The sequence below is a fragment of the Petromyzon marinus genome, unplaced genomic scaffold (assembly GCF_048934315.1).
Source record: "Petromyzon marinus isolate PM22_M1 ecotype Great Lakes invasive population unplaced genomic scaffold, UKy_Petmar_22M1.pri1.0 PM_G_Scaffold_41, whole genome shotgun sequence".
Taxonomy (NCBI): Eukaryota; Metazoa; Chordata; class Hyperoartia; order Petromyzontiformes; family Petromyzontidae; genus Petromyzon; species Petromyzon marinus.
The window spans coordinates 909,511-922,519 of NW_027422993.1; the positions used below are offsets into that span (position 1 = coordinate 909,511).

A 13,009-nucleotide genomic window follows, 5' to 3' on the forward strand; every position below is an offset into this window, starting at 1 on the left:
ATGGTGCAGTGTTGAGTCTATGGGTAGTGTTGAGTCTATGGGCAGTGTTGAGTCTATGGTGCAATGTTGAGTCTATGGTGCAGTGTTGAGTCTATGGTGCAATGTTGAGTCTATGGGTAGTGTTGAGTCTATGGTGCAATGTTGAGTCTATGGTGTAGTGTTGAGTCTATGGTGCAATGTTGAGTCTATGGTGCAATGTTGAGTCTATGGTGCAGTGTTGAGTCTATGGTGCAGTGTTGAGTCTATGGTGCAGTGTTGAGTCTATGGTGCAGTGTGTATTGTAGTACAAATACTTACACCATGATCCGATGTTCTAGTGTGCAGGTGGAGTCACCGGTAGAGGCGGCCTGCAGACGCCGTCGGAACGCCCTCCCCCCGTAGGAGGGGGTTGATTCTCTGGTTCACTCACCCACTCACCCAGTCAACCACTCACTCACCCACTCACTCACCCACTCACCCACTTACTCACCCAGTCAACCACTCACTCACTCACTCACCCACTCACCCAGTCAACCACTCACTCACCCAGTCAACCACTCACTCACCCACTCACTCACCCACTCACTCAACCACTCACCCACTCACTCACTCACTCACCCACTTACTCACCCAGTCAACCACTCACTCACCCACTCACTCAACCTCTCACCCACTCACTCAACCACTCACCCACTCACTCACCCACCCACTCATCCACACACCCACCCACTCACCCAGTCAACCACCCACTCAACCACTCACCCACTCATCCACTCACCCACCCACTTATCCACACACCCACAATCACCCACTCACTCACCCAGTCAACCACCCACTCACTCACCCACTCACCCACCCACTCACCCACTCACCCACTCACTCACCCACTTACTCACCCAGTCAACCACTCACTCACCCACTCACTCAACCACTCACCCACTCACTCAACCACTCACCCACTCACTCACCCACCCACTCATCCACACACCCACCCACTCACCCAGTCAACCACCCACTCAACCACTCACCCACTTATCCACTCACCCACCCACTTATCCACACACCCACAATCACCCACTCACTCACCCAGTCAACCACCCACTCACTCACCCACTCACCCACTCACCCACCCACTCACCCACTCACTCAACCACTCACCCACTCACTCACCCACTCAACCACTCAACCACTCACTCACCCACCCACTCAACCACCACTCACTCACCCACTCACCCAACCACTCACTCACCCACTCACTCACCCACCCACTCACCCACTCACTCACCCACCCACTCACCTACCCACTCACCCACTCACTCACCCACTCACCCATCCACAGGTCCGAGAGAGCCCACGACTCCGTGAGAGGAGGAGGAGGAGGAGGAGGCCTCGGGTGGGCCGGGACGCCCAGCTGACGGAGGTTGTCACGCTACACTCCCGTGGCAGTCGAGCGAGTACAAGGTGGCCGCCAGTCCGGACGCCCATGGCGGCGTCTGCAGAGGCGTCTCTTCTCACCCGACCAGGAAGCGCCCCCCACGCTTTGGGGACGCCGCCGGAAGAGCCGGCGCCGCTGACGGGCGCCGAGCCCCCGGGCACGGCGATCAACGCGGGCTTCATCTTCGCCGGGTCGGCGGCGGCGGCGGCGGTGGTGGTGGGGGGGCTCCGTTGAAGGCTCCGCGGTTGGCACGATGGCGGTGCTGGAACCCAGAGAGAGACGGCGAAGGGTCCCCCTCAGGGAGTGATGTAGGATCACCCTGAGCGGGGGCCCATACCATTGGCTGCCATCGGAGCAGAAACCGCGCAAAAAATCCCCTAGGCCCCGTGGTAAAATCCCCTAGGCCCCGTGGTAAAATCCCCGAGGCCCCGTGGTAAAATCCCTAAGGCCCAGTGGTAAAATCCCCGAGGCCCCGTGGTAAAATCCACTTGGCCCCGTGGTAAAATCCCCTTGGCCCCGTGGTAAAATCCACTTGGCCCAGCGGTAAAATCCCCTTGGCCCAGCGGTAAAATCCCCGAGGCCCAGCGGTAAAATCCCCTTGGCCCAGCGGTAAAATCCCCGAGGCCCCGTGGTAAAATCCCCTAGGCCCCGTGGTAAAATCCCCTAGGCCCCGTGGTAAAATCCCCGAGGCAATACCTTTGCCCTAAGGCTGTGATTCCCACATTGGAGTACGAGCGTGGAGATGATTGTGTTCTCTACGTAATAATTCTAAGGCATCTTCTTTGGTTCTTTCGGTAAAGTCACATAGAATGAGAATAAAATAATAAATTGATAAAATAAAATAACACAATAATATTTTATTAATTTATTATTTTATTCTCATTCTACATGACTTTACCGAAAGAACCATAGAAGATGAATCCTTGCATTCACGAAAGCTTTAAATCGAAATTGTAAGGCAATTTTACTCAATCCCAGTAATGTTTGCGTGGATTTCGTTGCGATATCGAATGGCCTCAGTTTGAATGTTTCCCCTGAGACACATTCAAACTGTTAAAAAAACATGCCTGAGTATTGCAATTACGTTTGCATTTTAAACAATTGTATAGTCTGTTAGCATGTGTGTTGCAGTGTCACCATGAAAGTATGCTTGAATTCCAACCCCTACGTCACAAAGTTTTGAACATGCACTTGTTATCGCGTGTAAATGTACAATTTTATAGTTCTGACAAGATTGTTGGCTTGTGTTGCCACTGTTCCTCTGACTGTCGCCGTGTTTTTTCACGGTAATTTGTACACTAACATCGCTGTGCGTGACAATAAATTAGCCGTCTCTGTTCAGGGCTTGGTGTTGCAATGCCACATTCCCCAAATTAGAAGTGGATAAACTCAACATTCCCCAAATGAGAGACGGATAACCAGAGTTCACCCGTATGTCTATTAACATGGAGTTATATAAATATAAGTGTATTGGTAATAATTATAATTTGAAGCTCTTTGTCAATCCACTGCTACGATGGAGGCCTTCTCGTTCTTTTCAGTCGCGTGGCTAGTTTGACCATACTTCGTGGAGTTGCAATGATCATGAGAACGGTGAGGAATCAGCCCAGAACTACACGGGAGGATCTTGTCAATGATCTCAAGGCAACTGGGACCATAGTCACCAAGAGAACAATTGGTAACACACTACGCCGTAAAGGACTGAAATCCTGCAGCGCCCGCAAGGTCCCCCTGCTCAAGAAAGCACATATACATGCCCGTCTGAAGTTTGCCAATGAACATCTGAATGATTCAGAGGACAACTGGGTGAAAGTGTTGTGGTCAGATGAGACCAAAATAGAGCTCTTTGGCATCAACTCAACTCGCCGTGTTTGGAGGAGGAGGAATGCTGCCTATGACCCCAAGAACACCATCCCCACCGTCAAACATGGAGGTGGAAACATTATGCTTTGGGGGTGTTTTTCTGCTAAGGGGACAGAACAACTTCACTGCATCAAAGGGACGATGGACGGCGCCATGTACCGTCAAATTTTGGGTGAGAACCTTCCCTCAGCCAGGGCATTGAAAATGGGTCGTGGATGGGTATTCCAGCATGACAAGGACCCAAAACACATGGCCAAGGCAACAAAGGAGTGGCTCAAGAAGAAGCACATCAAAGGTTCTGGAGTGGCCTAGCCAGTCTCCAGACCTTAATCCCATAGAAAATCTGTGGAGGGAGCTGAAGGTTTGAGTTGCCAAACGTCAGCCTCGAAACCTTCATGACTTGGAGAAGATCTGCAAAGAGGAGTGGGACAAAATCCCTCCTGAGATGTGTGCAAACCTGGTGGCCAACTACAAGAAACGTCTGACCTCTGTGATTGCCAACAAGGATTTTGCCACCAAGTACTAAGTCATGTTTTGCAGAGGGGTCAAATAATTATTTCCCTCATTAAAATGCAAATAAATTTATAACATTTTTGACATACGTTTTTCTGGATTTTTGTTGTTATTCTGTCTCTCACTGTTCAAATAAACCTACCATTAAAATTTTAGACTGATCATTTCCTTGTCAGTGGGCAAACGTACAAAATCAGCAGGGGATCAAATACTTTTTTCCCTCACTGTATATAAATCAGCACTGAAGAGACTAAAGCGGCCAGGTGTGGTGCTGGCCACCCACCCCCTCGCGTGTGCTGCTCGCTAACAGCACTTGTCCCACCTGTCTGTTAAGGCTATACGGGGGGGGGGGGGGGATCTTTGTGCAGTGGACGAACGAGTGAGTCGAGAGCTCGCCTACACACAGCTCAAGATCGGCGAAGACGCCGGAACGAGTCCACAGATGCTCATTCAGACGGGGCGCTCGGGCGGCGGTGGCATCGGAGCCGAGAAAATAAATCTACACCTTTTTTATGTTTCGGTCGGCCGTGGGTGGGGTCGTTTGACCATACTTCACCACACTGGTCAGTACAGGTTGTTGAAATCAGGAAGCATAGCTGTGAGAGCATGGAAGTTAAATAAAACAATAGAATTTGCAGTGCAGCGCTCTGATATTTAGTATATTGTAAAAAAAACCCAGTTAAAATCGGTGGCATTCGATGTCTGAACCGCTGCTAGGCCCTTCTCTTCACCTACCCACAATGACCAGCGTGGTGAAGTATGTTCAAACAACCTCCGCTTAACTGACATAGCGGCCAAGTAAATAATTCCCATGTATTCATAAATATTTGTTGCTTTTGTAACCTGCAGGGGTGCATCTCAATTTGTGGCAATTTTGCGATTCAGCGCCCTACTTGGTGGAATTTGCTATGCGGGGGCTTGCACGGGAATAGCGAGTCAAGGAATTGTGGTGGAGGTGGGGGTGGGCGGGCTAGGAAGAGAGGAGAGTAGGGGTTTGATGTTGCAAATTTTAAACACGAATTCCCCACGGCATCGCAGTCATTGCGTCCCAGATCGGAGGCGCACGTTTCCACATTTTCATGGTAACCGCAGTCAGACTGCCGGGATCACTTTGACAAATCACAGTGGTGAGGTTTTGATGCTGCCACGGAAACGCCAAGGTGCTCGCGCCGATTTCCATCGCTGAGCGAAATAACTACCGCTATTTCTTACACCACCACCCAAACCATTCCCTCCACGCTCACCGAATGTTTAAAGAGAACATTTTTTTTAAATAAATAAATAACGCCAACCGTGCAGGTCACAGGTTGCCTTTTTGTTACAGCTGACCTGCATTCAGGGTCAATTCTGATGGTAAAAAAATAAAATAACTCGTGTAAGTGATTACGCAGATGCGTTTTTTTTCCTCCGCTGTTTGTGTATGTGTATACAAACGCACTGCAGTTACGTACTGCGAACATAGTTACATACCGTGTGTCTATTAACATGGAGTTATATTAGGTGTGTTTGCGCTGCAGGTAACAGCGGGAACATTGTGTACAAAAGTAACCCGGTACCATTACTATTTGCAGACAGGCTTCGAGTGCTTCTGCAGTGACATTGAATTCGTTTGAAAAGGGTGGAGTGGAAGAAGAGGGGGTAGAGAAAAAGTTCGCTCTTATTACAACACAGCTTATAATCCCACCAATCGGTCATCTTGGTTTTTCGTGGCAGTGCTAATTAGCTCGAGCACGAATATTTAAAAGGTCAGAAAAAGTTTAAATTTCAAATCCTGGAATTTTTTTGAATTACATTTTTTTGTTACTCTGTTGTAATTATTATCATATATATTTTTACGCGTTCCAGCCACGTACTTACGCTCATTACAAAGCGGAAGTGGAGGTCATGCAGCGGCTCAGTGCGCCAAGCAGGAGTTGACTCATTAACCCAAACCAACTTAGCAAAAAAATCCTCTCAAATTGTTTTTCGGGGAGTAAATATTGCAACGTATTTAAAATAAGGAGAACTTTACGTTGCGGATTACGTGCGTGTGTGCCAATAACCAGGATAATTCATGTTTGCAACAGCATTTGCGGGGATTGTTGGCCAAGGTTGACCCGCAAAAGATTTCTCGGCAAAAGGTTAACATCTTTACACTCCATCAAAGACTTCCGTGGTGGGCCCATTAATGTTCCGCATTGCTGATAGGTCCCGTACGGACTCTTAGACGCTCAATTGTTATGTTTTGATGTGCTTTTCATGCCTCTTTTTACTTAATTAGAAATGTGGGAGCTTTAATGGTAACATAACCAACAATGTTCTTTCAAGGTTAACCCGTACACTTTGGGCGTAGACAGTCTTAAAATAACGGTCGATAGAGCACTGCTTCAAATTTGTGTGTAAGTGGCAGTGGCCAAAATTTGGCAAATCCTTGGTGGAGTGGCATCACAGCTGCGCAAAACAGTCTGGGTAATTGCAATATGGCGGCAATAGCAGTGTCTTGCATCGTTGGGATAGCAGCGTTGTGCGATTATGGTTCTGGTGAATAAAACTTTGAAGGGAGCTGAAATGTATGGGGAGGTTAGGGTGTACACTTCAGCGGTGAAAATGGTTTAAGAAGGTGGATGGATTGGATGCATGTGTTCCAGAGATGTCTACGCTTCTGGCATTTACATGGTACAACACTGATGAGGCACGTTCGTAAGTGTAGCAGGGAACACGAGAGTGGGAAGGTGTCCGTCCAGCGGCGGGTTGAGAAAGGTCTCCAAAATAAATGTACCGCATTCTTTGTCAATCACAGCGGCAATCGGTCGCTGCTGGTCAACCTCCAACTGAGGAATATTGCCGAATGCTCATCGAGTCTGTCTCGTTTGTGGACACATCAAATAGCGGAGCCTTAATCCGAATTCATCTTTTACCTGTGTCAGCCCACGACTGTTTCGGTCGTGAGGGTGGTTGTTCATGAACATACTTCACCACGCTGGGCAGTGCGGGTTGGTGAAGGAAGTGGGGGCCGTGTCCAAGACTGGTTTCATATATCACCCGACCACCGCTGACCTGGCGATCCGAACTCGGATCGCCAGGTTTATAACACAGTGTGCCAACTAACCATTGCTCCATAGGTGCACATCACGAGTCAATATAAAAGGGGGGGGGGCAGCACTTTGGAGCATGCCGTTTGTAATTGCAGAAGCAAATCCTCGTTTTTTTCTGTGGCTGACACCGTGTGGAAAGACCCAGGGGGATTGTGGGGGAAGTGGCGGGCCTCCATAGGTGGCTTCGATATGCGGCAGGATGGGTCAGAAGCCTCTTGAACGGATTCGGTGATCTTCCCGCATCAACTACAACCGAGAACGGGCCGCGATGGCGATGTTTTATGAAGGGCCTGCTTTTCGACTCAGAAGTTCAGAGGTCGAGAGTTGACCCCGCAGCAGCGTGAACGGTGGCGCAGCTTAAAAAAAAAACACTTAACCCACTCCGCCAGACGCGTCCCAACTTGTTGCCATGCAAAGAGTAGCAAAATGCCCTTTTGTTTGCAAAGGCCGCTGCCATTAGGAACAGGTTTTACCCTTTTAACTGGCACAAAAACTGACACCTTTATTCAAGGCATCGTGTCTGCAATAAACACAACACAAGCAGTCAAAGTGCAAACAAAAAAGACTGCTTGATGAGTAACCTGTGACCTTCGGTAAAGTCACATAGAATGAGAATAAAATAATAAAACCAACACAAGCGGCCTTCATCGTCGTGAGAATATTACTGTGTTATTTTATTTTATCAATTTATTATTTTATTCTCATTCTACGCGGTGACTTTACCGAAAGAACCAAAGAAGATGAATCCTTGCAGTCACGAAAGCTTTAAATCGAAATTTAACCTGTGACCGTACAACCTGCTCCGTCGATGCCGCGGTTTACGCATTGGCGTCTATCCACCGCTGGGTTGAAGGTCTCTTGAATTTCGATTTAAAGCTTTCGTGACTGCAATGATTCATCTTCTTTGGTTCTTTCGGTAAAGTCACATAGAATGAGAATAAAATAATAAATTGATAAAATAAAATAACACAATAATATTCTCACGACGTTTCGGCCACAACACAAGCGGCCTTCATCAGGTGAAGGGGACGAGAATGTCTGGTAGGACAGTGCTGAAGGCCGCTTGCGTTGTGGGCGAAACGTCGTGAGAATATTATTGTGTTATTGTATTTTATCAATTTATTATTTTATTCTCATTCTACGTGACTTTACCGAAAGAACCAAAGAAGACGAAGGTCTCTTCCCCGTGCCGTCGTCGTTGCGACGACGCCGCAACGCGTCTCACTCCGGCACGTGAGGCAGGGCCCTTCATTGTAGTGGGCAACGTTCGCCGATTGAATGGTTTCTTCTTCGGGGACACGCGTCGATTACGGTTGCTTTTCGTTGTCGGTTTTCCAAAAGCACTCCAATCCTGCTCTCGTGTGTTGTCTTAACGGTGTGCAAAATAAAAATAATAATAAACCAACGGAATAAATTGGCTGTATTATTCTACACAGGGGTTAAACTGTTCGAAAATGCAATTGCCAGAGATTCAGAACTCCCCGTACTTTTGATTTGCCTCAATATAAACAGTGTACCGAAGCCCCTGCATCATGATTAAGACGGATGCGCTGCTTGTAGCTTGGAAGAGTCCACAATGATGGGGTGGGATAGAGGATATTATTTACCTCTGACTTTATCCCAGGTTTATACGGTGGAACTGCTTGTCCAAAGAATGTAATATTGCGCTTTAAAAATTGATCAAATATGAGAACAAACGCGCCGTCGTTCACCCTGTCAAATCTCTGGAATTAGACATTTTATTTTGAAAACCATTTTTACACAACGCATTTTTATCATTTGGCACTATTCCGTGTGCCAGAGGTGATATCAATTGGAATGATATCAATCTGTATTCTTAGCTCTTTCGGTAAAGTCACGTTGAAGGGAAACAATAAATAATAAAATATATATAAAACAATAAAAATTCTCACGACGTTTCGACCATAACACAAACGGTCGTCATCAGGTGACGACCGTTTGTGTTATGGTCGAAACGTCATCAGGTGACGATCGTTTGTGTTATGGTCGAAACGTCGTGAGAATTTTTATTGTTTTATATATATTTTATTGTTTCCCTTCAACGTGATTTTACCGAAAGAGCTAAGAATACGAATTACTGCAGTCACGAAAGCTTTAAATCAAAATATCAATCTGGTTGGTGCGTACAACCATTCCAGAGATGATTCCTCGAGACGTCTTTGCAGTAAATATTGTGGCACGAAGCCCGCCTTAAATATCGCAAATTCTCCAAGCCAGTCTCCGATAGAGCTTGTAGTGAAACGTTTCTGGATTGAGAAAGGTTACTCTGCCACCCAGCCTGACCTCGCGGTAACCCCACGAGTTCCCATTGCAGCAGGTCTGGCTGTATGGGAGAAAGCGGCTGCGGTACTATTTGTGGGGGTGAGTTGTGGGGGGGGGGGGGGTGCTGGGGAGATGTAGTGATGGGGAGGTGGGGCTGAGGGGATGTAGTGATGGGGAGCTGGGAATTAGAGGGATGAGGCTAGTGGTGGTGGTGGGGAGAGAGAGAGAAAGAGGTTGCGGTGTGGAGGGGAGTTCAGTTGCCACGTTGTGTTGTTTGGCGGTGAAGTAGGTCGAGAAACGGGAATGGATAGACAGACAACCAGGAATGGATGGACACATAATGGGGAATGGATGGACACACAACTGGGAATGGATAGACACACAACTGGGAATGGATAGACACACAACTGGGAATGGATAGACACACAACTGGGAATGGACAGACACACAACAAGGAATGGATAGACACACAACCAGGAATGGATGGACACATAATGGGGAATGGATGGACACACAACTGGGAATGGATAGACACACAACTGGGAATGGACAGACACACAACAAGGAATGGATAGACACCCAACCAGGAATGGATGGACACATAATGGGGAATGGATGGACACACAACTGGGAATGGATAGACACACAACTGGGAATGGACAGACACACAACAAGGAATGGATAGACACCCAACCAGGAATGGATGGACACATAATGGGGAATGGATGGACACACAACTGGGAATGGATAGACACACAACTGGGAATGGATGGACACACAACCGGGAATGGATAGACACACAACTGGGAATGGATAGACACACAACAAGGAATGGATAGACACACAACTGGGAATGGATAGACACACAACTGGGAATGGATAGACACACAGCAAGAAATGGATGGACACACAACGAGGAATGGATAGACACACAACTGGGAATGGATAGACACACAACTGGGAATGGATAGACACACAACTGGGAATGGATAGACACACAACTGGGAATGGATAGACACACAACTGGGAATGGATAGACACACAACTGGGAATGGATAGACACACAACTGGGAATGGATAGACACATAACTGGGAATGGATATACACACAACGGGAAATGGATAGACACACAACTGGGAATGGATAGACACACAACTGGGAATGGATAGACACACAACTGGGAATGGATGGACACACAATGGGAAATGGATAGACACACAACAAGGAATGGATAGACACACAACTGGGAATGGATAGACACACAACTGGGAATGGATAGACACACAACGAGGACTGGATGGACACAACAGGGAATGGGTGGACACACAACCGGGGAACGGGTGGACACACAACCAGGAATGTATGGACACAACGGGGAATAGGTGGACACACAACCAACGTTATTTCCCTGTTGTTCTTTCACGCCCTACCTATTTCAGACCCGTAACGTCCCTCTCTATTATGGCAAAAGGCTTGAGAACAACGCCCCGCTGGTGTGGCATCGTAGGCCTACATGGTAATCTGCGTGTGACACAGAGATAAGTGCGGGCGAATACCGGCTGCATCGCACGCGTGAACGTGAAGTGAGCGCGGCACTGTCGGTGTTTGAAACGGTTAGAAAATGAAAGGAGACTCAGAAGAAGAGGCGATTGAGCTAAATTTGTGGAGGGTGGGGGGCGGTGAAAATTTTATTTAAGAGCATTTTCATCCCACCCCCCCCCCCCCCCCCCCAGAATCTATAAAATAAACACAATGACAAGCATCATGTTAGGCATCAGAATGGCTGTTTTGATATGGTGTGCCAAGATCAAATGTAACGCGGAGAATGTGGTTTGCAGGGCCGTACAAATGATGATGGGTCATGACAATGTTTAAGGCCCACTGTTTATGCACTTATGCTGTTGCAACGTGGGGTGAAGGCATCGATGTACAGAGTTATGCTATAGAGGAATGGCATGAAAACTGTTGGTTTATGTATTCATTTAACATTCCATTACCAAAAACGTTCTTCCGTTATCTCGGAACGTAACGTGTTTTATTTTTATAACATTCTTCGTACAACGTGAACAGCCCTTGTCACAGGCCACTTCTGGATGAGGACTTCCCCCTTGCCGTGCGGGTTGTGGAGGTCATTTTACCACGCCGATCCGTGCGAGTATTACGAGGCGGGGGACATAGGAGTAGAGTACAACAGCGTACCGTACTGCTTCTAACAGGCTCGACGTAGCCCACAACACACGACGTTCGGTTCGAAGCACTTGGTCTGTGCGCCCTTCAGTTGCTTGGGTCAACAGTGGGGCTAAGTTTTTGCCCAATCATCGCCAGCTGGATCAAAAACGTAATGAACTGACACCGATGCTCAGCTCCGTGATGACCCATTAAAACACTATCCAGTCTCAACCCTTTGCGTACCATAATATTTGCTTCATATTCTTAGTTCTTTCGGTAAAGTCACGTTGAAGGGAAACAATAAAATAATAAAATATATATAAAACAATACAAATTATCACGACGTTTCGGCCATAACACAAACGGTCGTCATCAGGTGTGTCGGTTTGCATTAATTTATTTATTTTTAAACGGTGTATTTATTTATAAAAAAACGTCAGCGCCACGCGCAGCGATTTGGCAGTTTATTTAGAAGGACTAGTCCATCTATGTTCTGAAAAGAGGAGGGGGGAGACGAAAAAATTAATGTATGCTGTCTGAAAGCCACTGTAAGCGTGAACAATCAATTAAGACCTTATTTGATAAACCATTTCAGGTCTTAATTGATTCTTCACGCTTACAGTGGCTTTCAGACAGCATACATTAAATTTTCCGTCTCCCCCCTCCTCTTTTCAGAACATAGATGGACTAGTCCTTCTAAATAAACTGCCAAATCGCTGCGCGTGTCGAAACGTCGTGAGAATTTATTTTATTGTTTTATAGATATTTTATTATTTTATTGTTTCCCTTCAACGTGACTTTACCGAAAGAACTAAGAATATGAATTACTGCAGTCACGAAAGCTTTAAATAAAAAATATTTGCTTCATTCATCTTTCTCTGTCTCAACTCACGTCGTCGTCATCGCCCTTGCTGTTGTTGTTGTTGCTGTTGTTGTTTTTTGCCGTTGCCGTTTGTGTTTCTGTGCAGGTTCATCAACGCTCGCCGTCGGGATAGTGCAGCCCATGATTGACCAGTCCAACCGAGCAGGCAAGTGTCCGCTCGCTGACTGAGCCATCGCCACAGAGGCACAGGCACACGAACACCCCCCCGAGTTGGTTGCTGCCGTGTCGGCTGTCACGAGAAATTTGACACCAAAACAACAGCTTACGACTCGTGCCAATTCTAAGTTAGATTTTCCAAAAAGTACGGTGGGGGGGGAGGGGGGTGGAAATAAAAGTCCACTTATTTATTTTCTGACAGTTTTTACGCACGCTCGCCAGGGAGTCGCAACTTCTCGAGGAGCCTGCCGAAATTGTCAGCGCGGCCAGAACTATTTTTGTAAAGATCCAGTGCACAAGCGGCGTGTGAACACAGCACGTGAACACAGCACGTGAACACACAGCACGTGAACACAGCACGTGACACACAGCGCGTGAACACAGCACGTGAACACAGCACGTGAACACAGCACGTGAACACAGCACGTGAACACAGCACGTGACACACAGCACGTGAACACAGCACGCGGGTAGATGTTGCGTATGCGATGCGCCACCTTGCCAAGGCTTGCCAGCCACAGCGTCGTTGCCCGTGCAAACTGGCACTGGTGGTGCCATCGTTTTACAAGTTTTACAAGTTGTGGGGGAGGGGGGGGCTGACAGCGCAATGGGGAGAGGACGTATGATTTCGGAAAGGGGGTCACACCAACAGGC

The 13,009-nt window shown here is 47.4% G+C and overlaps 1 protein-coding gene across 1 annotated transcript in view; it reads left to right on the forward strand.

Annotated features, from left to right (window-relative positions):
* Positions 1-1,462: 1,462 nt before the first annotated feature.
* LOC142917085 (uncharacterized) overlaps positions 1,463-13,009 on the forward strand; it is a 40,506-nt gene continuing 28,959 nt past the window's right edge. The window contains exons 1-2 of the mRNA XM_076061781.1: positions 1,463-1,643; positions 12,285-12,344. Of these exons, the coding sequence (XP_075917896.1) occupies positions 1,463-1,643; positions 12,285-12,344 (241 nt within the window). The remainder of the gene's footprint in view (positions 1,644-12,284; positions 12,345-13,009) is intronic.